Source organism: Anolis carolinensis, unplaced genomic scaffold (assembly GCF_035594765.1).
Source record: "Anolis carolinensis isolate JA03-04 unplaced genomic scaffold, rAnoCar3.1.pri scaffold_7, whole genome shotgun sequence".
In the NCBI taxonomy this organism is placed as follows: Eukaryota; Metazoa; Chordata; class Lepidosauria; order Squamata; family Dactyloidae; genus Anolis; species Anolis carolinensis.
The window spans coordinates 11500711-11527287 of record NW_026943818.1 but is presented as its reverse complement, the minus strand read 5'-3'; the positions used below and the strand labels follow the sequence as shown (position 1 = coordinate 11527287).

The following is a 26577-nucleotide window of genomic DNA, read 5'->3' as shown; positions in this document are numbered from 1 at the left end:
TAATCCACAGTAGTTAATAAGTACAGTCAACTGTTATAATCCACAGTAGTATCTTCCAGACTGTAATGGTCTCCACTATTTAACCATCAATTGAATTTGACAACCAAAATAATATAAACACATTCAACCTTTGCAAAATAATATTGGTTAATATATCTTTTAAGACTTATGTTTTGAAACTTGATAGTACTCGCTTATCCTTTTTACATAGAAGGAAGATAGCTCTATACTCAGAGAGGCCTGACTATTTCTGTGGCCTTTGCAAGTTGCTCTACTATACACATCTCTTTTTATGTTTTGAACCTTTATAGTGTTTGTTTATCAGGCACGAAATGATAACAGGAATGTTGTCGTCACTGTTGTTTCGTGTCGTCTCTTCTCCAGGTCACGCCTGATTTTGTGAAAAGCGGCAAATACATGCTGGAGAGGATGGGTGTTGCCTACCAAGCGAAAGCCCACACAAGATCCCCCTTCGATCCCGACAACAAGAGAGTGAAAGGGATCTATTGAGGCGATTCGATCTCGAAAACACAGGAAGCTTCTACCGAAAGAGGAAAAGGGGGCGAAGGAAGGTGCGGAATAACATTGCGCGGTGCCGGAAATCTTGGCCAAGGTCCTACGACAAGGTTGAGTTGCATCTGTCTGCTCCAAATGCCGAGTTACCACCTATATTTTGCGATTGCATCAAATGGCAAGGTTGTACGATGGAACCACAGACGGCACCAAACGCACACCCACGTGAAATGACTCTCGTGAGACAAAAAAATCCCAACCATTTCCATAGGAGAATTCATCCATGCATAAGACAATAGCAGCGACAAGATTTTGAGGAACATCTCCATTCTTTGTTTATCTCCCTCATCCGACATTACTTCTATACATGGAGGTTTTGTTGAGTCTTATTCTTAGTAAGTTGACCATAGAGTCAGGCTGGAAGACCCAAAGATTCCTAAAGAGAAGAAATTCTAGGTCCTCCACGGCAGTTCTATGGTGAGCTTTGGTTGTCTCGACTGGTCCTCAGAGAACCAAAAATGGGAATCTGAGGCTTATTCTTATATATGAAACCGGAAGTTGACCATAGAGTCAGGATGGAAGACCCAAAGATTCCTAAAGAGAAGAAATTCTAGGTCCTCCACTGCAGTTCTATGGTGGGCTTTGGTTGTCTCGACTGGTCCTCAGAGAACCAAAAATGGGAATCTGAGGCTTATTCTTATATATGAAACCGGAAGTTGACCATAGAGTCAGGCTGGAAGACCCAAAGATTCCTAAAGAGAAGAAATTCTAGGTCCTCCACGGCAGTTCTATGGTGAGCTTTGGTTGTTTCTACTGGTTCTCAGAGAAAAAATAAATGGAAATCTGATCAATCTAGGGATTCCTTTCATTGGTCCTCCTGTTTGGTTTTGCTGATAGAGCCAATATATTGCAATCCAAGCAACTAGACGGACTGAACTCCTTTCTCATGAAAAGCTATCCCTGCCATATCTCTCATTGGCATCAGGGTTTCCTGTAGAAGCTGCAAAGAATCAAAGTCAAGCCAAACTTGAGCTGAAAGCGATTAAGGTCCAATTAAGGTTCAACCCAGGTCTTATTTTGACGCTTCTTTGTCAAGCTTTACAATGGTGGGGGATGCTGGGAAGTGGGGTCCATTGTGTTCACAGGGTGAGGCCGGCTCCGGAAGTACCTCCGTAACTTTTGGCAACGTTTGTCTCTCCCATTCTCCCTGTCAGGGAAAGAGAACAAGCATTGTGAGTAATTGAATTGTTGAGTGAAGAGCCAACAAGAAGATCAAGCCAATGAGTCTCATGTAGTGGTTTCCAACCATAGGATTTAGATTGAAGTTGGCCATAAAGTCATGCAGGAAAAGCTAGGATTCCAAGACTGAACACTTCTCTAGGAATCTCTCGTTCTTCCAGTGCAACTTTGTGGTCCACTTCTGCCAATTGGCCATCAAGTCGTGCTGGAAGGTCTGGAAATTCCTAGACAGAACACCTAGGAATCCCTAGGTGCAACTCAATGGTCAACATCCTTTAGAAGTTGGCCATAAAGTCATGCTGGAAGACCTAGAAATTCCTAGTTACTCTAATTCAATGATCAATGTCCTTCAAAAGCTGGCCATAAAGTCATGCTGGAAGACCTAGAAATTCCTAGTTACTTAAATTCAATGATCAACGTCCTTCAGAAATTGGCCATAAAGTCATGCTGGAAGACCTAGAAATTCCTAGTCACTGCAACTCAATGGTCAACGTCCTTCAAAAGCTGGCCATAAAGTCATGCTGGAAGACCTAGAAATTCCTAGTCACTTTAATTAAATTATCAACGTCCTTCAGAAATTGGCCATAAAGTCATGCTGGAAGACCTAGAAATTCTTAGTCACTGCAACTCAATGGTCAACGTCCTTCAGAAGTTGGTCTTAAAGTCATGTTGGAAGACCTAAAAATTTCTAGTCATTGCAACTCAATGGGCAAAGTCCTTCAGAAGTTGGCCATAAAGTCATGTTGGAAGACCTAGAAATTCCTAGTCATTGCAACTCAATGGTCAACGTCTTTCAAAAGTTGGCCATAAAATCATGTTGGAAGACCTAGAAATTCCTAGTCATTGCAACTCAATGGTCAATGTCCTTCAAAAGTTAACTATAAAGTCATGCTGGAAGACATAGAAATTCCGAGTCATTACAACTCAGTGGTCAACGTCCTTCAAAAGTTGGCCATAAAGTCATGCTGGAAGACCTAGAAATTCCTAGTCACTGCAACTCAATGGTCAACATCCTTCAAAAGTTAACTATAAAGTCATGTTGGAAGACCTATAAATTCCTAGACATTGCAACTCAATGGTCAACGTCCTTCAGAAGTTGGTCTTGAAGTCATGCTGGAGGACCTAGAGACTCTGAAATGGAACAACTCACTTGGAATTTATAGATCCTCCATTTCAACTCAATGGTTAACGTCCTTCAGAGCTTGGCCATAAAGTTATCCTGAAGGACCTAGAGATTCCTAGACGGAACATGGGATCTCTAGGTCCTCCAGTGTATTTTTGTGGTCAAATTCCACCAGAGTTGGCTGTAAAGCCATGCTGGACGACCTAGAAATTCCTAGTCACTTTAATTCAATTATCAACGTCCTTCAGAAATTGGCCATAAAGTCACGTTTGGAAGACCTAGAAATTCCTAGTCATTGCAACTCAATGGTCAACGTCCTTCAGAAGATGGCCATAAAATCATGCTGGAAGACCTACTGGTTAATCTAGAGATTCCTAGACAGAAGATCTCTGTCCACCAGCGAAATTGGATGCTATTTCTTTTTATGATTATGGACAACGATACTCTGAGATGTCTTAAAATGGTTGCCATATTGTTTCCTTCCCTTCCTTGGCCATACGTACCGGGAAACGGACTGCTGAAGACTTATTACAATGCATCGAAATGGGAGCAAATCCATACAGGGATTTCAAGACATCTCTGCTGAGTGAATTCCAAGGCACCGAGGCAAACTGCTGCGTGACGGAGGCCTCTGGGCATGTGCAGACTTCCTCATCATTAAACCTGCCAGAAAGAGAAATTGACTGAACCCTTATTATTAAACTGACATTCTCAGAGAGACTGTGGTGCTTTATGGATGCATCTACAGTGTAGAATTAATCCAGCTTGGCACCACTTTAATTGCCATGGCTCGATGTGGGAGTTGTACGAGGGTTGAATGAAAAGTAATGCCTCCACCTTCGTAATTCCTCAACAGATGGCAGGACTGGTATGCAGCAGGTAACGGCTTGTTCAGTAGACTCTCCTCTACAGTTCCATTTGGCGGGAAGCCTTAGCATTGAACGGTTGTGTTGTTAAAGTGCGAAGTATGGAACCCTGCACAGATGGTTCCATTTGGCGGGAAGCCTTAGCATTGAACGGTTGTGTTGTTAAAGTGCGAAGTATGGAACCCTGCACAGATGGTTCCATTTGGCGGGAAGCCTTAGCATTGAACGGTTGTGTTGTTAAAGTGCGAAGTATGGAATCCTGCACAGTAGACTCTCCTCTACAGTTCCATTTGGCAGGAAGCCTTAGCATTGAACGGTTGTGTTGTTAAAGTGCGAAGTATGGAATCCTGCACAGTAGACTCTCCTCTACAGTTCCATTTGGTGGGAAGCCTTAGCATTGAACGGTTGTGTTGTTAAAGTGCGAAGTATGGAACCCTGCACAGATGGTTCCATTTGGCGGGAAGCCTTAGCATTGAACGGTTGTGTTGTTAAAGTGCGAAGTATGGAATCCTGCACAGTAGACTCTCCTCTACAGTTCCATTTGGCAGGAAGCCTTAGCATTGAACGGTTGTGTTGTTAAAGTGCGAAGTATGGAATCCTGCACAGTAGACTCTCCTCTACAGTTCCATTTGGTGGGAAGCCTTAGCATTGAACGGTTGTGTTGTTAAAGTGCGAAGTATGGAATCCTGCACAGTAGACTCTCCTCTACAGTTCCATTTGGCAGGAAGCCTTAGCATTGAACGGTTGTGTTGTTAAAGTGCGAAGTATGGAATCCTGCACAGTAGACTCTCCTCTACAGTTCCATTTGGTGGGAAGCCTTAGCATTGAACGGTTGTGTTGTTAAAGTGCGAAGTATGGAATCCTGCACAGTAGACTCTCCTCTACAGTTCCATTTGGCGGGAAGCCTTAGCATTGAACGGTTGTGTTGTTAAAGTGCGAAGTATGGAATCCTGCACAGTAGACTCTCCTCTACAGTTCCATTTGGCGGGAAGCCTTAGCATTGAATGGTTGTGTTGTTAAAGTGCGAAGTATGGAATCCTGCACAGTAGACTCTCCTCTACAGTTCCATTTGGTGGGAAGCCTTAGCATTGAACGGTTGTGTTGTTAAAGTGCGAAGTATGGAATCCTGCACAGTAGACTCTCCTCTACAGTTCCATTTGGCGGGAAGCCTTAGCATTGAACGGTTGTGTTGTTAAAGTGCGAAGTATGGAATCCTGCACAGTAGACTCTCCTCTACAGTTCCATTTGGTGGGAAGCCTTAGCATTGAACGGTTGTGTTGTTAAAGTGCGAAGTATGGAATCCTGCACAGTAGACTCTCCTCTACAGTTCCATTTGGCGGGAAGCCTTAGCATTGAACGGTTGTGTTGTTAAAGTGCGAAGTATGGAATCCTGCACAGTAGACTCTCCTCTACAGTTCCATTTGGCGGGAAGCCTTAGCATTGAACGGTTGTGTTGTTAAGGTGCCAAGTATGGAACCCTGTGACTTAAGCAATGTGCAGTCATTGAAGTCTTGAGAGCAGAAGGTGTCACCCCAAAGGAGATTCACCAGAGAATGCAAGCTGTTTATGGTGATTGTGTTGATGTGAGTCCTGTGCGTTGTTGGGCGAATAAGTTTAAAGATGTTGAGGTGGGAACATCTGACTTGCATGACAAAGAAAGTTGGACGTCCTGTGACAGCAACCACCGAGTTTCACAAGCAAAAGGTTGACAGATCGATTCAGGATGATCGTTGTATCACTTGGAGAGAAATTTCAAGCATAATCGGCATTTCACAAGAACGTATGGGTCACATTATTGCTTTGCTTGGCTATCAGATGTTGAGAGAACTGTGAGACGCCGGTTGTGGAAACAGAGTGTCGACTTCTTCTGTGACGGCTTCAGAAAACTTCTTCATCATTGGCAGAAATGTATCCAGTTGTCTGGTGATTATGTGGAAAAGGGAATTCAAAGAGCACATTCTAAGGATTATTTCTGCGTTTGATTTATTAAAATATTCCCATCCAAACCCAAGTAACGAAGGTGGAGGCATTACTTTTTATTCAAACCTCATAGTTTGATGAGGCATTGAGAAGGTGAAAGACAACTCCCAGGAGTACATTGAGCCAGAGTAGTTAAAGTGATATATATGGAACTGCATTAATCCTACAGTGTATGTGTACATTATAGTACAGGTAGCCTTTCCATACCTGTTGACAAGCTTAAAATAGCGCTGAAGGTAGCCCAAGTCAATGGCGCTCTTGCACAGCTCCAGCTCCGTCTGGGGATAATAATGGACGTAATTCACACACATCTCTTCCATGATTCCAAAGCCTCCCTGCAGATTAGAAAAGATTGGATCAGACAAGCAGGAGTCACGATTAAATAGTCGCAATTATATTATGTGCCGGGACCGAGAGACTCACCACAGTGGCTTGACTCCTGTCTTCGGTGTTGTAGATGCAAGTGGTTCTCAGCACATCGCCCTGTTTGGAAAGAAGCATTATTTGTTTGTTTACAATATTTATATTCCGCCCTTCTCACCCTGAAGGGGATTCAGGGCGGATTAAAGTGCATATATACATGGCAAAGATGGAATTGGACCAAACTTGGCACCAGCAATCCAGGCAACACCGGGTACCCAAACTAATATATTATTATATAATTATATTATATTATATTATAATATTATAAGAGATCTCAGCATCCAACCAACCAACCAACCAACCAATCCCATTCAGCCAGGCAGGAAGATATAATCTATCTATATATATAAAAGGGTAATGAAATTTTGGCCTAGGACAAAACTACACATCCCAGAAACACTAAATTTGGCAGCACAACCCCTCATCCATGCCTCTACGTTCATACAACAAAAAGAAAAATAAAGTCCTAATTAGAGGGAGAGGAATAATTGTTTTTATCCAATTGCTGCCAGTTAGAAGGCTAAGCTCCGCCCATTGGGTCTCCTAGCAACCCACTCAGCCCAGGGGACAGGCAGAGTTAGGTCTCACTTAGGCCTCTTCCACACTGCCTATAAAATACAGATTATCTGATTTTAACTGGATTATATGGCAGTGTAGACTCAAGGCCCTTTTACACATCTATATAACCTATTTATATTATCATATTATTACTATTATATTATTATTATATTATTCATTATTCATGACTATATTGAAACTAGAATAGAGAGAAATCAGTGTGGAAACTTTGTGAAGCTTAAACTGCAAAAAGTACCATAGATTGTTGTACATGGAAATAACGGTAGTAAATAGTTTTTGATTTATTAAATACCGTTATATATTACACTTATATATTTTTGTTATTTAAACTATACATATTGCGAAATTATGGGGTTTTTTTCTCAAAGTGACACACCACCCAAGTCATGCTAGGTTTTTTTTTGGCGAATTTTGACACACCAAGTGCAAAAGGTTGCCCATCACTGAGCTAAGAAGTATCCAGAAAAGGGTGACTGAAAATGGTCTAACTATGATTCCCTCTGAGAAGTGGCTTTGGGAGCTGGGGATGTTTAGAAGAGAAGGTTAAGAGGGAACCCAAATGATGGCTTAGATCAGGGGTCCCCAAACTAAGGCCCGGGGGCCGGATGCGGCCCATCGAAGCCATTTATCCGGCCCCCACGGCACAAGGGCAGAAGAGGGTTGGGCTAAATGGCCCAAGGGGTCTCTTCTTCTCTTAAAACACTTATTATTATTATTATTATTATTATTATTATTATTATTATTATTATTATTATTATTACAGTAGAGTCTCACTTATCCAAGCTAAACGGGCCGGCAGAAGCTTGGATAAGCGAACATCTTGGATAATAAGGAGAGATTAAGGAAAAGCCTATTAAACATCAAATTAGGTTATGATTTTACAAATTAAGCACCAAGACATCATGTTATACAACAAATTTGACAGAAAAAGTAGTTAGATACACAGTAATGTTATGTTGTAATTACTGTATTTATGAATTTAGCACCAAAATATCATAATATATCGAAAACATTGACTACAAAAATGGCTTGGATAATCCAGAGGCTTGGATAAGCGAGGCTTGGATAAGTGAGACTCTACTGTATTATTATTATTATTATTATTATTATTATTATTATTATTATTATTATTATTGAGGCTGGGTGGCCATGTCAGGGATGCTTTGTTTGTGCTTTTGGTGCACAAAGGCAGAAGAGTTGGACTCAATGGCCCAAGGGGTCTCTTCCAACCCTCTTTATTATTATTATTATTATTATTATTATTATTATTATTATTATTATTATTAACATTGAGGCTGGGAGGCCATCGGTCAGGGGTGCTTTGCTTGTGCTTTGGGTGCACAAAGGCAGAAGGGGGCTGGACTCAGTGGCCCAAGGGCTCTCTTCCAACCCTCTTTGTTGTTGTTATTATTGTTGTTGTTGTTGTTGTTATCATCAAGGCTGTATTTGTTCCCGTTTCGTTTCGTTTCAAAATGAGGCATGTGCAGAGTGCATAGGAATTTGTTCATAGATTTTTTTTAAAAAAAAACTCTAGCCCGGCCCTCCAACTGTCTGAGGGACCGTGGACTGGCCCCCTGTTTAAAAAGTTTGGGGACCCCTGGCTTAGATACTCACCGGAAACACAGACACCACTTTCTTCAACATGCGGATCTCCTAGGGGAAAACACAAGCCAGACAGAAGATAAAGTCGGATAAGGTAAAGTCAAGATCAGGCCAGGTCAAGGGCAGAAGGAGGTTTATGGGTGCACACAGCCTGTCTGGGTCTATGTAAAATCATAGAGCCATACAGTTGGAAGAGATCCCAACGGCCAACCAACCAACCCCATTCGGCCAGGCAGGAAGACACAATATAAGCTCTCTCGACAGAGGGCCAATTTAAGGGTGTGCGAAGCCGTTTGGTTTTTGTTCTGTTTTTGTTTCGAATTTCGAATTTCAGACGCCCTGTTTTTTGGGGGGAAAAAATGGCCATCCAATGATTATTAAAAAACAGGTTATGGGCCCAGGAAAGTAGGAACGCGAAAGTGAAAGTAAAACTAAAGGAATTGCAATTGTGAGGATGCCTCTCTAGGAAGCTTTAGGTCCTCCATGACTCTGCCGTGATGTCACGTCACCCAAGCACTTTACTCAAAATCCATACCTGGAAGTGGGGGCTATAGTGGGGGTCCTTGTTGACGATCTCTTTCTCCTGGCCTCCTCTTGATAAGACGGTCTCCACGCTCCTCCCAGTCAGGTGGGTATGAAGCTGAGAGGCGAAAATGTGGATCCCGGAAGGGGGCAGGGCCTGGTCAAGGGGGCGAGGGAGAAAAATGGGGGGCAATATGGGGAAAGGAAGAAACAAAGGCAAGAGGGATCAATGTCTGCAAACCAGAAGTATCAGCATGTGCAATCAGGAATCACATGAAAGTAGAACCATATACATCCAGAACCTGTAGGCATAGTTTCACTTCTCCATGGGTTGACTTATCTATGGTTTGACATATTCATGGTTTGATATGAATATATCTACTATCTACTATCTATGGCTTGATCTATCTGTGGTTTCAATTATCTATGGGTTGACTTCTTCATGGGTTGACTTATTCGTGGTTTAATTTATCCATGATTTGATTCATAAAACATTTCACTTATCTGTTGTTTCAACTATTCATGGTTTGATTTATCTATAGTTTGACTTCTTCATGGTTTGGTTTGACTTATCTGTTGTTTCAATTATTTATAGTTTGACTTCTCCATGGCTTGATTTATCTATAGTTTGACTTATATGTGGTTTCAATTATCTGTGACTTTTCCATGGTTTGACTTCTCTATAGTTTGACTTCTCCATGGTTTGACTTATCTGTGGTTTCAACTTTCCATGGCTTGACTTCTCCATGGTTTGAATTATCTGTGGTTTCAATTCTTCATGGTTTGACTTCTCCATGGTTTGAATTATCTGTGGTTTCAATTATTCATGGTTTGACTTCTCCATGGTTTGAATTATCCGTGGTTTCAATTATTCATGGTTTGACTTCTCTGTGGTTTTATTTATCTATGGTTTGACTTATCTGTGGTTTCAATTATCCATGGCTTGACTTCTCCATGGTTTGAATTATCCGTGGTTTCAATTATTCATGGTTTGGCTTCTCTGTGGTTTTATTTATCTATGGTTTGACTTATCTGTGGTTTCAATTATCCATTGCTTGACTTCTCCGTGGTTTCAATTATCCATGGTTTCAATTATTCATGGTTTGATATCTTCATGGCTTGACTTCTCCGTGGGTTGAATTATCTGTGGTTTCAATTATCCATGGGTTGACTTCTCCATGGTTTGATTTATCTATGGTTTCAATTATTCCTGGTTTGACTTCTCCATGGTTTGATTTATCTATGATTTGACTTATCTGTGGTTTCAATTATTCCTGGTTTGACTTCTCCATGGTTTAATTATCCGTGGTTTCAATTATTCCTGGTTTGACTTCTCCATGGCTTGACTTCTCCATGGTTTGATTTATTTATGGTTTCAATTATTCCTGGTTTGACTTCTCCATGGTTTGTTTTATCTGTGGTTTGATTTATCTGTGGTTTCAATTATCCATGGTTTGATTTATCTGTGGTTACAATTATCCATGGCTTGACTTCTCCATGGTTTGAATTATCTGTGGTTTCAATTATTCATGGTTTGACGTCTCCATGGTTTGAATTCTCTGTGGTTTCAATTGTTCATGGTTTGACTTCTCCATGGCTTGACTTCTCCATGGTTTCAATTATTCATGGTTTGACTGATCTGTGGTTTCAGTGATCCATAGCTTGACTTCTCCATGGTTTGAATTCTCTGTGGTTTCAATTGTTCATGGTTTGACTTCTCCATGGCTTGACTTCTCCATGGTTTCAATTATTCATGGTTTGACTGATCTGTGGTTTCAGTGATCCATAGCTTGACTTCTCCATGGTTTGAATTATCTGTGGTTTCAGTTACTCATGGTTTGACTTCTCCATGGTTTGACTTATCATTGGTTTGACTTCTCCGCAGTTTCACTTATCTGTGCTTTCACTTACCTATACATTCATTTACCCATGGGTTCACTTATCCCCATAAGTACTTACCACCTGGGTGCATGTTTCGGTGCAGTATCCCGTCAGTCCGAAATGGCTTTCTCCAGGCGGGATTGCCATCACCGGGGTGTACACCAAGCCGAGTTCCATGATGCCAGCATCGTAGGGACGAAGGGAGGCGGTGTAAAAGAGCCGGATCCCTGAGGAATCATGGTGGCCTGGGAAAACAGAAAAGATATTCCTTGGGAAGAGATGTGGCATTTATGGGTCAACGCCACATCCTTGCCTTTTCCCAGAAAGGGGTAGGACTGGATAGACTTTGAGTTGGACTGAATTGCCTTTTATTTCATAGAATCCAACTCCAAACACTCACCGCTTTGCCAACCCTCAAGACCAAATCCTGATGCAAATATATGCGACTCCCACTCACTGCTATTTTCTTCCATTTTGAAGTGTGGGAGAACGAGTTCTATATTTTCCTTGCCCTGGAGATATCCCTGGCGATATCGGTGCCTTACAAGGAATGTCAGGGCTCAGGGATTATGAGGCGGTGAACGTATATGGGATGATGTAACATCTTCCTTTGCCTTGAGGCTACAATTAATGGCAGACCCAACATCCAAGCGGAAGATGCGGCGCTAGCTTAGCACACTCTTAGTCACTCCGAAATGTCACCGCTATGATGCACCTATATCTCTCAATATAGGAAGGGAAAGACTTGAGGATATATCTATCTATCTATATAAAAGGGTAATGAAATTTTGGCCTAGGACAAAACAACATATAATTATATTATATTATATTATAATATTATAAGAGATCTCAACATCCAACCAACCAACCAACCAACCAATCCCATTCAGCCAGGCAGGAAGATATAATCTATCTATATATATAAAAGGGTAATGAAATTTCGGCCTAGGACAAAACTACACATCCCAGAAACACTAAACTTGGCAGCACAACCCCTCATCCATGCCTCTACGTTCATACAACTAAAAGAAAAGAAAAATAAAGTCCTAATTAGAGGGAGAGGAATAATTGTTTTTATCCAATTTCTGCCAGTTAGAAGGCTAAGCTCCACCCACTTGGTCTCCTAGCAACCCACTCAGCCCAGGGGACAGGCAGAGTTAGGCCTCACAGGTCTCTTCCACACTGCCTATAAAATACAGATTATCTTATTTTAACTGGATTATTTTACTTATTTTACTTCGCCACAGCCACGCGTGGCCGGGCACAGCTAGTATATATATAAACGTAATGTGCATAATTCCCATGGAGTAAACAGCAAAACCACTGGACCAAAACACACCAAATTTGGCCACAAAGGACATAGTCATCCAATCTACGTCTTTCCATCAAAAACCCTATAAAATTAGGTCCAAATTACAGAAACACTCCCAAAACCAAAATTTTACGAACCACACACGTGCAGAGGCCCCCCTGAGAAACTTGGTGACGTTAGCCATGTGGGCAGGGCTTCAATTGCCACAGCGAGTCATTATTATTATTATTATTATTATTATTAGATTCCTGGGAACCATCAAAATGAACAAAATCTGGCAGTCAGCATTAGAGAGAAATGTCAGAGAGAAATTTCAAGCATAATCAGCATTTTACAAGAACGTGTGGGTCACATAATTGCTTTGCTTGGCTATCAGAAGATCTGTGCACAGCGGGTCCTGTGAGACGTCGGTCGCAGAAACAGAGTGTCGACTTCTTCCGTGACGGCTTCAGAAAACTTGTTCATTGTTGGCAGAAATGTATCCAATTGTCTGGTGATTGTGTGGAAAAGTGAATAGTGGCAGTTAAAGAGCACATTCTAAGGATTATTTCTGCGTTTGATTTACTAAAATATTCCCATCCAATCCCAAGTAACGAAGGTGGAGGCATTACTTTTCATTCAACCCTCGTATGTATGTGTGTGTGTGTGTGTGTGTGTGTGTATATATATATATATATATAAGGAGCACTGTCTTTGGAATAGTCATTGCAACTTTTTATCTCTATATTGAGCTGCAAGGAGAGCAGGGTAATAAAATAATAATAATAATAATAATAATAATAATAATAAGAATAAGAATAAGAAGAAGAAGAAGAAGAAGAAGAAGAAGAAGTTGTTGTTGTTGTTGTTATGGAACTTATGCCTCAAGTCCCACCTCCCAGCAGCAAAGAACTGGTGGGATCACAAACCTGCAAAGGTCATGGAAAGTGAACACGCAAAGATACTGTGGGACTTCCGAATCCAGACTGACAAAGTTCTGGAACACAACACACCAGACATCACAGTTGTGGAAAAGAACAAGGTTTGGATCATTGATGTCGCCATCCCAGGTGACAGTCGCATTGACGAAAAACAACAGGAAAAACTCAGCCGCTCTCAGGACCTCAAGATTGAACTTCAAAGACTCTGGCAGAAACCAGTACAGGTGGTCCCGGTGGTGATGGGCACACTGGGTGCCGTGCCAAAAGATCTCAGCTGGCATTTGGAAACAATAGACATTGACAAAATTACGATCTGTCAACTGCAAAAGGCCACCCTACTGGGATCTGGGTGCATCATCCGAAAATACATCACACAGTCCTAGACACTCGGGAAGTGTTCGACTTGTGATTTTGTTCAACAAAATCCAGCATAACTATCTTGTTTGCTGTGTCATACAACATCGTTGTGTCAATAATAATAATAATAATAATAATAATAATAATAATAATAATAATAAATAATTGTTTAGAGCTTTCTCAATACTTTATTTTCCATACCACCAGACTATACCACAGCAATACGTGGCCGGGCACAGCTAGAAGAACATCCTCACCACCATAAAATGTCCCTCAACTTGACTAGTTCTCCTGCAAAATTAACAAAATCTAGCAAGCCAACTTTAACCAAACCCAAAGATGGAGATGTTGCCATCGTTCTTGGTCCCAAACCAACGTGATGGTGTGACGTATTTCACAAAAGAAAAGGTGTTTGCCTTGGGAGAAGGGGACGCTTTGAAACCACGAGCCACGTGCTTCTGTGCATATTTTGGGAGAAACCAGATTTTTCTCATTACTTCCAAGCTTCTGTCTCCAGCTTCGGGCACACAACGAAACGGATAAGAATAACCAGGGAGAAGAAAAGAACCAACAAAAACGATTATTTATAGCCAAGTGTGATAGGACTGAAGAACAGCCCAGATGCTTCAGTTGGCTAAATTTACTCCGAGGAGCGAGCGATTGGAAGTTTATGGAAATGCAGCCACTTTCTGCTTTGTTTGAATCCTCGTGTTCGAAAAGCTGCTAATAGAAAGAGAAAACAGGGGAAGGGAGAGCTCTGAAGTATCCCTTCGGGTGCATCTAATGCAGTTTGACGCCACTCTTGCTGTCGTGGCTCCTGGAAGTTGTAGTTGGACTACTAGGAAAGTCTTTCCTCTCTCCTGCCAAAAGAATACCATCAAGATCCTACTGCCAGGCAGGAAGACCCAATCCAAGCATTCCATACAGATGGCCATCCAAACTCTGTCGAAAAGGCCCTCCAAATATAAAATAGCTTTTTCTTGAATGCATGCATTTTATACTGTGGTTAACAGTACTGGTGGGTCACATACGAGGGTTGAATGAAAAATAATGCCTCCACCTTCGTAACTCCTCAACAGATGGCAGTCCTGGCTTGTTCAGTAGACTCTCCTCTATAGTTCCATTTGGAGGGAAGCCTTAGCATTGAACGGTTGTGTTGTTAAAGTGCGAAGTATGGAACCCTGCACAGACGGTTCCATTTGGTGGGAAGCCTTAGCATTGAACGGTTGTGTTGTTAAAGTGAGAAGTATGGAACCCTGCACAGACGGTTCCATTTGGAGGGAAGCCTTAGCATTGAACGGTTGTGTTGTTAAAGTGCGAAGTATGGAACCCTGCGCAGACTGTTCCATTTGGTGGGAAGCCTTAGCATTGAACGGTTGTGTTGTTAAAGTGAGAAGTATGGAACCCTGCACAGACGGTCGGTCAGTGCGACTTAAGTAACATGCAGTCTTTGAAAGTGTCATCCCAAAGGAGATTCATCAGAGAATGCAAACTGTTGATGGTGATTATGTTGATGTGAGTCCTGTGCGTCGTTGGACGAGTAAGTTTAAAGATATTGACATGGGAACATCTGACTTGTGTGACAAAGAGTTGGATGTCCTGTGACAACAACCACTGAATTTCACAAGCAAAAGGTTGACAGATTGATTCAGGACAATCGTCGTATCACTCCGAGAGAAATTTTAAGCATAAACGACATTTAACAAAAATGTGTGGGTCACATTATTGCTTTGCATGGCTATCGGAAGATCTGTGCACGACGGGTCCTGTGAGACGCTGGTTGCGGAAACAGAGTGTTGACTTCTTTCGTTGGCAGAAATGTATCCAATTGTCTGATGATGATGTGGAAAAGTGAATAGTGGTAGTTCAAGAACAGGGTTGTTGTATGTCTTTCGGGCTGTGTGGCCATGTTCCAGAAGTATTCTCTCCTGACGTTTCGCCCACATCTATGGCAGGCATCCTCAGAGGTTGTGAGGTCACATAGATGTGGGTGAAATGTCAGGAGAGAATACTTCTGGAACATGGCCACACAGCCCGAAAGACATACAACAACCCTGTGATCCCGGCCATGAAAGCCTTCGACAACACAAGTTCAAGAACACATTCTAAGGATTATTTCTGTGTTTGATTTATTAAAATATTCCCATCCAAATCCAAATAACGAAGGTGGAGGCATTACTTTTCATTCAACCCTCACATTATTGATTTTATATCAGATGGCCTCCGGGCTGGACTTTGGACATGCCTGACCTAGAGAGTCCAAAAGAGAACACATTCCTAGAAATCGGTTCATCCTCCAGTATGTTTCAGCATAAGTTGAACCAGAAGGACCTAGAGATGTTCTCCAACCTGGAGATGTTTCCAACTGAACTCATCTGAAGATGATGGTGAAGGATCCATTCATTGTTTGGCTTACCTTTGAGCTCCAGAGGGTTGTGGTAGTGAACTTCCAGGCGCAGATATCTTGAGGTCCCAGGTCCTCCGAAAGCGAGCCCGGCATCTTCTGGATAGTAAAAGGCCTGGAAGGAAAGAAGTAAGGAAGATAAATGAGTGATAGGTTTGAGGAAGGAAGCAATAGAATGGAAAGTTCACCACGGTTGGGACGTACCTGTGCGCCCATCGCCCAGGCGGCCAAGACATGTCTGCAGAAGTTTAGTCGTTCCGGCTTCATCTTTGAATCGCATGGTCCGTTATAACTGGGGAAGGTCTCAAACTGTGGGGCGCACTGGAAGACCTCCATATGGTGGACCAGGGCTTCGTTCCCTTTGGTGATAACTGGCTCATACTACAATTAAGAGTTATTTGGGGGTGTTAGTTGGGAAGGACCATGATCCTTTTGCCATTGGTGCTTATTAGGCATGTCCGATCGATGAAAAAAACGTTTCAATTCTCGTTTCTAAAGTAGGGGGCGCTGGCACTTCGATATAGAAAGTATTTCCGATTTTTTCACCCCAAAATTTCGGATATTTCCGAAAATTCGTAATGATTCTGTATGTTTCTAAAATGGCGGACGCGCATGCGCAATCGCCAAAAAAAAAAAAGGAACCCGGGGGGGGGGGGACTTTTACAGGGCTCTCCCGCCCTCATTTCTTGAGCTATCCTCATCAACCCATGTTAGGCTGCGCTAAGCTCCCATTCTGGGTAGGTTGCAGAAACAAAATAATTTTTAAAAATATTTTAAAAAATATATTTTAAAAAAATGAAACATTAAGAGACAATTAGAGAATGGGCCAACAATGGTTCGAATTACCTTGCTGGTTGCGCTGTGAGACAATGTCTCGGAATGCATATCAAAAAGTGAGAACAATCCGAAATAATTCCGATATACGATTCAAAACGATTTTTTGGACATGTCTAGTGCTCATGGCTATTGGCAAGCATTGCATTAGATATTTCACAACATCCTAGAGTTGGGAGATCCAGTCCAACCAATCTGTCCTACAGAAGACACCATCCAATCTGTCCCAAGGGATGATCTTCCAACCTCTGTTGAAAGAGCTCCAGAAAATCCTAGAGTTGGAAGATAACACAAGGACCGTGCACCCAACCCCTGACAGATGACCATCCAACCATCCATCTCTCCAGACAGATGGCCATCCAACCTCCAAAGAAGGAGACTCCACCAGACTTTGATGCTACGTATTCCACTACTGAACATCTCTTACCCTCAGGAAGTTCTTCCTAATGTTTAAGAGGAACCTCTAGAGCAGGGGTCCTCAAACTTTTTAAGTGGCGGGCCTGTTGGGGGGCCGGACTGTTGGAGTGCCAGACTATGATGAAATAGTCCAAAATTAGGATTGTTGTGTGCCTTCAAGTCCTTTCAGACTTAGGTCAACCCTAAGTCTAAAGTTTAGGACAGAGGCCAGGTCAATGATCCTGGAAGGCCGCATCCGGCCCATGGGCCTTAGTTTGGTGACCCCTGATCTAGACAATCTCATAAGACCATAAGTAAGCAAAGAGACCTCCAAAGACCATATAGATGGTCTCATAAGACCATCAGTAAGTAAAGGGATCCTCAAAGACCATCTAGATGGTTTCATAAGGCCGTAGCTAAGGAAAGAGGCCTTCAAAGACCACCTAAAAGATCTCATAAGACCATGGGTAAGCAAAGAGACCTCCAAAGACCATATAGATGGTCTCATAAGACCATCAGTAAGTAAAGGGATCCTCAAAGACCATCTAGATGGTTTCATAAGGCCGTAGCTAAGGAAAGAGGCCTTCAAAGACCATTTAGATGATCTCATAAGACCATGGGTAAGCAAAGAGACCTCCAGAGACCATCTAGATGGTCTCATAAGACCATAGGTAATGAAAGGTAACCTCAAGGCCATCTAGATGATCTCATCAGGCCATCAGAAGACCATAGATAAGGAAAGGGACCCTCAAAGACCATCTAGATGTTTTCATAAGACCATAGGTAAGGAAAGGGGCCCTCAAAGGCCATCTAGACAATCTCATAAAACCATAGGTAAGGAAAGTGACCTCCAAAAGCCATCTAGACGGTCTCATAAGGCCGTAGCTAAGCAACGAGGCCTTCAAAGACCATCTAGACGATCTCATAAGACCACAGATAAGCAAAGAGACCTCCAAAGACCAGGTAGACATAGGTCAACCCTAAGTCTAAAGTTTAGGACAGCAGCCAGGTCAATGACCGTGGAGGGCCCATCCGGCCCTGCTCTAGAGCAGCAGAAAACATCATGTCAACCACATAGCTCTGTCATTGCAAGAAGACACATCACAATCTCCAAAGCAGAAGCTCAGCCATGTGTTGTTCCCACCTCCTCATGTTATCAATCTCGCTCAAGGAGCAATGAGAGGATCTAAGAATAGCCTTTGCGGGAAACTAGGTGCATTAAGTTTCCAGAAACAGCAGGTCCCTCACTTGTAGGGCAATCTGGGCTTTGCTATTTCTATTTCCCTCATCCGGCCCTCAGTCTTGCTTCTTTACATCTCCTTTTGACTTGTTGAAAATCCGCTATTGGGAGACAGAACTCCAACTACGTCTCCATAGCTACGTTTTCCAACACGACCTCTGAAAGCCTGGCTTCTCAACAACCCAGCTTCCTCCAGAAAGGGTGGTGATCATGTTGAAAATGATCCCGTACTCCCTGGAGAGGAAATTTGGAGGTAAACAAAGATGTTTTGGAACTTGGCCCTCAACCTTGAACAAATCCCTGTTTGAGATCTTCAAGCACTTCCATTTTTGGACCTTTTGAAGGAAGGTTGCTATAGAAACTTTCCTGGTGAAAGCTTGCTCTTCAAAAAAAATGTTCCGCTCCATCTGTGGATGTGCGGAGGAGGAGGTATGTTCCTCCATGGCCTGGAGAAGGAGCCTCAGCAAGGAACCCAGAAGCTCCATGGCAATCGCAAGCCAAGCAGTAGGAGCCCCATGGCTTCTTCTGGAGAGGCCCATAGCTATGGACAACACTCCCAAGAGAAGCTCAGGGATGACAACGCTCATTGTCTTTAGCAGGCATCTCAAATGGTCATTGTCCTCTTCTCCTCTTTTTATAAGTTCCTAAGACTGTTTTGGTAACCGCTTAAGTGATTACATAGATGGATGGATGGGTGGATGGATGGATAGACGGATAGTGATTGGAGTGAGGGATGCATGGATGGGTGGGTGAATGGGTAGACAGGTAGAGAGATGATGGATGGATGGATGGATGGATGGATAGATGGGTAGACAGGTAGAGAGATGATGGATGGATGGATGGATGGATGGATGGATGGATGGATGGATGGATCGACGGATAGTGATTGGAGTGAGGGATGCATGGATGGGTGGGTGAATGGGTAGACAGGTAGAGAGATGATGGATGGATGGATGGATGGATGGATGGATGGATGGATAGATGGGTAGACAGGTAGAGAGATGATGGATGGATGGATGGACGGATAGTGATTGGAGTGAGGGATGCATGGATGGGAGGGTGAATGGGTAGATGGGTAGACAGGTAGAGAGATGATGGATGGATGGATGGATGGATGGATGGACAGGTAGAGAGATGATGGATGGATGGATGGATAGATGAGTAGACAGGTAGAGAGAAGATGGATGGATGGATGGATGGATGGATGGATGGATCAACGGATAGTGATTGGAGTGAGGGATGCATGGATGGGTGGGTGAATGGGTAGATGGGTAGACAGGTAGAGAGATGATGGATGAATGGATGGATGGATAGACAGATAGTGATTAGAGTGGGGGATGCATGGATGGATGGATGGATAGATGGGTGGGTGGATGGATAGATAGATAGATAGATAGATAGATAGATAGATAGATAGATAGAGTAAATGGAATAGATGGTCGATGGATAGACAACATTGTTGGTAACAATACTTTAGTAACCACTGTAAGCATTAATGTCATTGGATGGATGGAATTAGGTGACTGATGGACGATTAAATAGATAGGTAGATAGACAGATGGATGGATGGATAGATAGATAGACAGACAGACAGACAGACAGATGAAACAGGTGATGGATGGGTAGATGGAGAGACAGACTGACAAAAAAAACCCCAGACAGATGAAGAGACAGCTAAATAGATGGGCAGACAAGGGACAACAATCCTCCTTGAGGTTGTTGTGAGTCTTCCGGCCTGTATGGCCATGTTCTAGAAGCATTCTCTCCTGACGTTTTGCCCACACCAGACCCCTCAACCTCTGAGGATGCCTGCCATAGATAATATGGGTGAAATGTCAGGAGATAATCCTTCTAGAACATGGCCACACAGCTCGGAAGACTCACAACAACCCAGTGATTCGGGCCATGAAAGCCTTTGACAACACAATCCTCCTTGATTGCAATGGAGGAGCTCAATCTGAGTTTCCCTGAGTCTAACAACTCTCTAAGACGGACTGCTGGTGATCCAGACATACAACTACCAAGGCGGGTTAGATGTTGGTGGCCTTTCATTCATGGAGAGCTACCTTCCTTCTCTCCCATCCTGCCTTTCCGTGGGTATCTGATCTATACCTACCATGACAATGTGATGCTTTCCGAAACCATCTGGAAGCTCTGTCATGTAGCACCAATAGGTCGTCTCTTGGCCTGGGATGCTCACGTTCGGGGCCCTGATCACCATGGTCTTCAAGTCGCTCGGCAATGAAGGAATCCTGATGTCCGGTTTCAGCAGCTGGACCCTTTGTAGCCCTTTCCGGCGGAGGGCGGAAACATTAATCGCCCCAAGGGAAGGGACGGGTGCCTCCAGAATCCCATAGATGAGATGCACGGTGCCATCCTGGAAGGAGAGTAGAAGACAAGTCAATGGTCCTGATCCGAGAATGCCATATCAGATGCCCTGCTGCATGGGTAAGGCATGTCAAGGCATCTAGGGGTTGTTAGGAATTGTAAGAGTTGAAGTCCAAAACCCCTAGAGTGTGAGGAGTTGTCTGGAAGGGACAGCTGATTGGCTGAGCCAGTCAGGAGCCAGAATTCTGATTGGCTGCTTGGTGCTGAGACAAACGGTTTTAACTGCCACTTTCACCTCGGAGAGGGAAGAGCAAGCTGACTGAAAACGGTCAGGAAGGGAAGAGTGAGCTGACTGAAAACGGTCAGGAAGGGACGAGCGAGCTGACTGAAAACAATCAGGAAGGGAAGAGCAAGCTGACTGAAAACGGCCAGGAAGGGAAGAGCGAGCTGACTAAAAACGGTCAGGAAGGGAAGAGCGAGCTGACTGAAAATGGTCAGGAAGGGAAGAGTGAGCTGACTGAAAACAGTCAGGAAGGGAAGAGCGAGCTGACTGAAAACGGTCAGGAAGGGAAGAGCGAGCTGACTGAAAACAATCAGGAAGGGAAAAGCAAGCTGACTGAAAACGGTCAGGAAGGGAAGAGCGACCTGACTGAAAACGGTCAGGAAGGGAAGAGCAACCTGACTGAAAACAGTCAGGAAGGGAAGAGCGAGCTGACTGAAAACGGTCAGGAAGGGAAGAGCGAGCTGACTTAAAACGGTCAGGAAGGGAAGAGTGATCTGACTGTAAACAGTCAGGAAGGGAAGAGCGAGCTGACTGAAATAGTTTTTGATTTATTAAATACAGTTATATATTACATTTATATATTTTTGTTATTTAAACTATACATATTGCGAAATTTGTAAAATCATAACCTAATTTGATGTTTAATAGGCTTTTCCTTAATTCCTCCTTATTATCCAACATATTCGCTTATCCAAGGTTCTGCCGGCCCGTTTATGTTGGATAAGTGAGACTCTACTGTATCTATTTTTATTTTTGAATTTGACCCGTAGCTGCTGCATTTCCCTCCCTCGTCTTATACTCGAGTCAATAAGTTTTCCCAGTTTTTGTGGTAAAATGAGGTGCCTCGGCTTATATTCAGGTCGGTTTATACTCAAGTATATATGGTGTGTATATATATATACTAGCTGTGCCCGGCCACGCGTTGCTGTGGCAAAGTCTGGTGGTACGGGAAACAAAGTATTGAGGAATTGTTGGTAGTTAAGGTAAAGGGTCCCCTGGGCTGAGTGGGTTGCTAGGAGACCCAAGTGAGTGGAGCTTAGCCTTCTAACTGGCAGCAATGGGATAAAAGCAATTATTCCTCTCCCTCTAATTAGGACTTTCTTTTTCTTTTCTTTTTGTTGTATCAACCTAGAGGCATGGATGAGGGGTTGTGCTGTCAATTTTCGAGGTTGTGGGGTGTTTACTTCTGTTGTTTTGTCCGCTGCCATGATGCCATCACTCTTTTATATATATAGATTGTTGCCCTGTTTGATCTTTTGAACTGACGTAAAGATGCTGTTACTTGTTGACCCACGCCTGGTGTAGATCCACTGTAGTGGATCATTCTTGGTTGCACAGTTTGGACAAGTCGTAGCACTTCTAGTCTGTTCCCATCTCCCTCCACCACCACCACCCCAGTCACCCCACTATCAAATGGGCCCAAGATAGGAGATTCCTACCTCTATCCGATAGTCCTTTGGGTCGCAGGTATCAAAGGACCGTTTGAAGAGCAAGTAGAACCCTTCGAGGGCAGACCATGCTTTCAGGAGCTTGTAGTTCTGCTGGGAGTCCATGTGCAGGTGTCCATCATGGTCACTCCAGGCGTCCTATAGGTAAGAGACCCCCAATGATGGGTTACAGTCATGATGCAACATCACCCTTGAATGCTCCTGAGCAAAAGGAGGACCATGAAGCTATGGTCTAGGGCAGAGGTTCTCAAAGTGGGGCGCCACAAGTGATAGTGAGGAGCTCTCACTATATTGTACGATATCATTATACTGTAATATTATTCGCAATATTATATGTAATATTTAATATATAATTAATTTTATTATATTGTATTATTAGTATTGTATTGTATTACATTCTGATATTATTATCAATATTATATGTATATACATTATATTATTATATATTATTGTATATTATATACAACTATTATATACAATATTACATATATTATATTATATTATATTATATTATATTATATTATATTATATTATATTATATTATATTATATTATACTAGCTGTGCCCGGCCACGCGTTGCTGTGGCAAATTACCTAATTTGATGTTTAATCGGCTTTTCCTGAATCCCTTTTTATTATCCAAGATATTCACTTATCCAATGTTCTGCCGGCCTGTTTATGTTGGATAAGTGAGACTCTGCTGTATATTTCTAATCTTATATTATCTGCTCAGAACTGGATTATATGAGGCCCCTTCTTCACAGCTGTATAAAATGCACACTGAAGTGGATTATATGGCAGTGTGGAGTCAAGATAATCCAGTTGAAAGCAGATAGTATAAGATTATAAATGGGTTATATAGCTGTGTGGAAGGGCCTTGAGTCTACACTGCCATATAATCCAGTGCAAATTAGATAATCTGTGGAAGAGGCCTGAGGCCTAAGTCTGCTTGTCCCCTAACTGAACCCTGGCTGTCCCTTGGTTGCTAGGAGACCAAGTGGGCAGAGATTAGCCCTCTAAACTGGCAGCAATTGGATAAAAACAATTATTGCTCTCCTTCTAATTAGGACTTTATTTTTCTTTTCTTTTTGTTGTATCAACCTTGAGGCGTGGATGATGGGTTGTGTTGTCAAATTTCGAGGTTGGGGGGCCTGTAGTTTTGTTGTTTTGTGAGTCGCCGCGATGCCATCACTCTTTTATATATATAGATTATATTATATTATATTATATTATATTATATAAAAGAGTGATGGCATCACGGCGACCCACAAAACAACAAAACTACAGGCCCCCCAACCTCGAAATTTGACAACTCAACCCATCATCCACGCCTCTAGGTTGATACAACAAAAAGAAAAGAATAATAAAGTCCTAATTTGAGGAATAATTGCTTTTATCCAATTGCTGCCAGTTAGAAGGCTAAGCTCCTCCAACTTGGTCTCCTAGCAACCCAATAAAAAATAATAAAAAACACTAAAAATTAATACAATAAAATACTATAATAATAGAAAATAACTAAAAATAATACTAGAAAATAATAAAATATAATAAATAAAAATATAACTTACAATAAAATTAATAAAAAATGCAAATAGCGTCAAATAAAAATTACACAACAATTTTTAACCAATACCACCACCACTTTGCCACAGCAACGCGTGGCCGGGCACAGCTAGTTATATTATATTATGGCATTTTACTGGGAGGAGGGCCCCTCAACTGATGGCACAGGAGATAAGATGGAACTATCTCATTTTGTTTTATTTTTATTTGCTTCATTTTTCAATTAACCATCAAAAGTAAGAAATGAAAATACATTATGTTGATTTTGAATCTGATATTACAAAATGAAAAAGGCCATTCTTTTCATTATTTCAATTTTAGATTCGGATCAAAATTACGAAATGGAAAAACGGGTTGCCGGACCGAATTTAATATTCAATTTGTCGGGTTTGCGAGACCCGGTTTGATTGTCAATTGAAAAACAAAAGAACCTATGATACATGGATTGAAAAGACTCCATGCACAAGCAAAACTGTGGTTTTGATCATCTTCGGGTACTGGAGCCCGCGGTGGCGCAGTGGGTTAAACCCTTGTGCTGGCAGGACTGATGGCTTGAAGGTTGGGTTGCTGACCTGAAGGTTGCCGTTTCAAATCCGACCTGGGGAGAGCATGGATGAGCTCCCTCTCTCAGCTCTAGCTCCCTATGTGGGAACATGAGAACAGCCTCCCACAAAGATGGTAAAAACATCAAAACACCTGGACAACGTCCCCTGGGCAACGTCCTTGCAGACAACCTATTCTCTCACACCAGAAGTGACTTGCAGTTTCTCAAGTCGCTCCTGTCATGAAAAAAAAAAGTTTTCGGGTAAAATATAAAATAGTTTTTTGTATGCGTGTATTTTATGCTGTGGTCAACAGTCCTGACGGGCTGCATATTGGGATTGTTATGTGTTTTCCGGGCTGTCTGGCCATGTACCAGAAGCATTCTCTCCTGACGTTTTGCCCACATCCTCTGAGGTTGTGAGGACTGTTGGAAACTAGGCAAGTGGCGTTTATATATCTGTGGAAAGTCCAAGGTGGGAGACAGACCTCTTGCCTTTTGGAGTCAGGTGTGAATGTTTTAATTGGCTACCTTGATTAGTAATAATAATAATAATAATAATAATAATAATAATAATAATAATAATAATGGGATCTGCATGCATCATCCAAAAATACATCACACAGTCCTAAACACTTGAGAAGTGTTTGACTTGTGATTTTGTAATATGAAATCCAGCATATAGATCTCATTTGCTGTGTCATACTATGTCAATAATAATAATAATAATACAGTAGAGTCTCACTTATCCAAGCTAAATGGGCCAGCAGAAGCTTGGATAAGCGAATATCTTGGATTATAAGGACTGATCAAGGAAAAGCCTATTAAACATCAAATTAGGTTATGATTTTACAAATTAAGCACCAAAACTTCATGTTAGACAACAAATTTGACAGAAAAAGTAGTTCAATACGCAGTAATGTTATGTTGTAATTACTGTACTTATGACTTTAGCACCAAAATATCACGATATATTGGAAACATTGACTACAAAAATGGCTTGGATTATCCAGAGGCTTGGATAAGCGAGGCTTGGATAAGTGAGACTCTACTGTAATACAGTAGAGTCCCACTTATCCAACATAAACGGGCCGGCAGAATGTTGGATAAGCGAATATGTTGGATAATAAGGTGAGATTAAGGAAAAGCCTATTAAACATCAAATTACATTATGATTTTACAAATTAAGCACCAAAACATCATGCTATACAACAAATTTGACAGAAAAAGTAGTTCAATACCCAGTAATGCTATGTAGTAATTACTGTATTTACGAATTTAGTACCAAAATATCATGATGTATTGAAAACTTTGACTACAAAAATGCGTTGGATAATCCAGAACGTTGGATAAGCGAGTGTTGGATAAGTGAGACTCTACTGTAATAATAATAAAACTTTATTTATACCCTGCTCCATCTGCCCAAAGGCTCGGGGCGACTTACACTGGGACAAGCCCAAAACAGTATTACATCAACAAAAACAGTAGCCTTGCAGCTTCAAAGCCTGGCTGCTTCCTGCTTGGGGGAATCCTTTGTTGGGAGGTGTTAGCTGGCCCTGATTGTTTCCTGTCTGGAATTCCCTGTTTTCTGAGTCTTTATTTCCAGCCCTGATTTTGGAATTTTTTTAATACTGGTAGCCATGTTTTGTTCATTTTCACAGTTGTGAGGGCTCCATATTATTGATTTTATGACCAGCTTCGGGCCGGTGGAAATTTGGACATGGGCCGCAATTGGCCCGCGGGCTGTAGTTTGGACATGCCTGCAATACGATATTGAGAAGTGACTTACCGCAAAATAAGACTGGACGCCGTCGCTCCAGAGCACGGCCAGGTCCGCATCCTCAAAACCTCCCCGGTCCGACATCCCAAAGAGCAGCCCGTCTTGGAGCTTCTTGACCAAAATCTGGAAATGGACCTCTCGGTGGAGGTAGCTGACGTTCCACGAGAGCTCCAAGGTGCTTTGAGGGTCCAACGGGACTTTGTAAGGGAAGTAGTTCTCCCTTGGGTCCGTGCCTTGGAGAGCGACCACCAGGATGAGGAGGAAGACGGCCAGGGAGCTGAGATACATGGCGGCCACTTCTCGGAGACGGAACGCCGGGCAGGAAGGCCTCGTCGGCCGCCTTCCCATGCTTTGCGTCCTAGGATGGAAAACCGGACAGAAGAAGAGCTTGGAGAATTTATATACCAGCACTCCGAGGCAAACCGGCCAAACAATTCCCCTTAA

The 26577-nt window shown here is 42.4% G+C and overlaps 2 protein-coding genes across 3 annotated transcripts in view; one reads left to right on the top strand and one right to left on the bottom strand.

The window, feature by feature from the left end:
- sardh (sarcosine dehydrogenase) overlaps window positions 1–3554 on the top strand; it is a 66339-nt gene extending 62785 nt beyond the window's left edge. For both annotated transcript variants that reach the window (XM_062959695.1, XM_062959696.1), the window contains exon 21: window positions 385–3554. In XM_062959695.1, coding sequence (XP_062815765.1) covers window positions 385–510 — 126 coding nt within the window. In that variant the 3' untranslated portion in view covers window positions 511–3554. The remainder of the gene's footprint in view (window positions 1–384) is intronic.
- dbh (dopamine beta-hydroxylase) overlaps window positions 782–26577 on the bottom strand; it is a 37629-nt gene continuing 11833 nt past the window's right edge. The window contains exons 4-15 of the mRNA XM_062959705.1: window positions 26143–26491; window positions 22242–22388; window positions 20308–20568; window positions 15926–16102; window positions 15734–15836; window positions 10807–10973; window positions 8861–9004; window positions 8338–8376; window positions 6145–6204; window positions 5929–6056; window positions 3379–3538; window positions 782–1720 (exon numbers count right to left, since the gene is read on the bottom strand). Of these exons, the coding sequence (XP_062815775.1) occupies window positions 1586–1720; window positions 3379–3538; window positions 5929–6056; window positions 6145–6204; window positions 8338–8376; window positions 8861–9004; window positions 10807–10973; window positions 15734–15836; window positions 15926–16102; window positions 20308–20568; window positions 22242–22388; window positions 26143–26491 (1870 nt within the window). The 3' untranslated portion in view covers window positions 782–1585. The remainder of the gene's footprint in view (window positions 1721–3378; window positions 3539–5928; window positions 6057–6144; window positions 6205–8337; window positions 8377–8860; window positions 9005–10806; window positions 10974–15733; window positions 15837–15925; window positions 16103–20307; window positions 20569–22241; window positions 22389–26142; window positions 26492–26577) is intronic.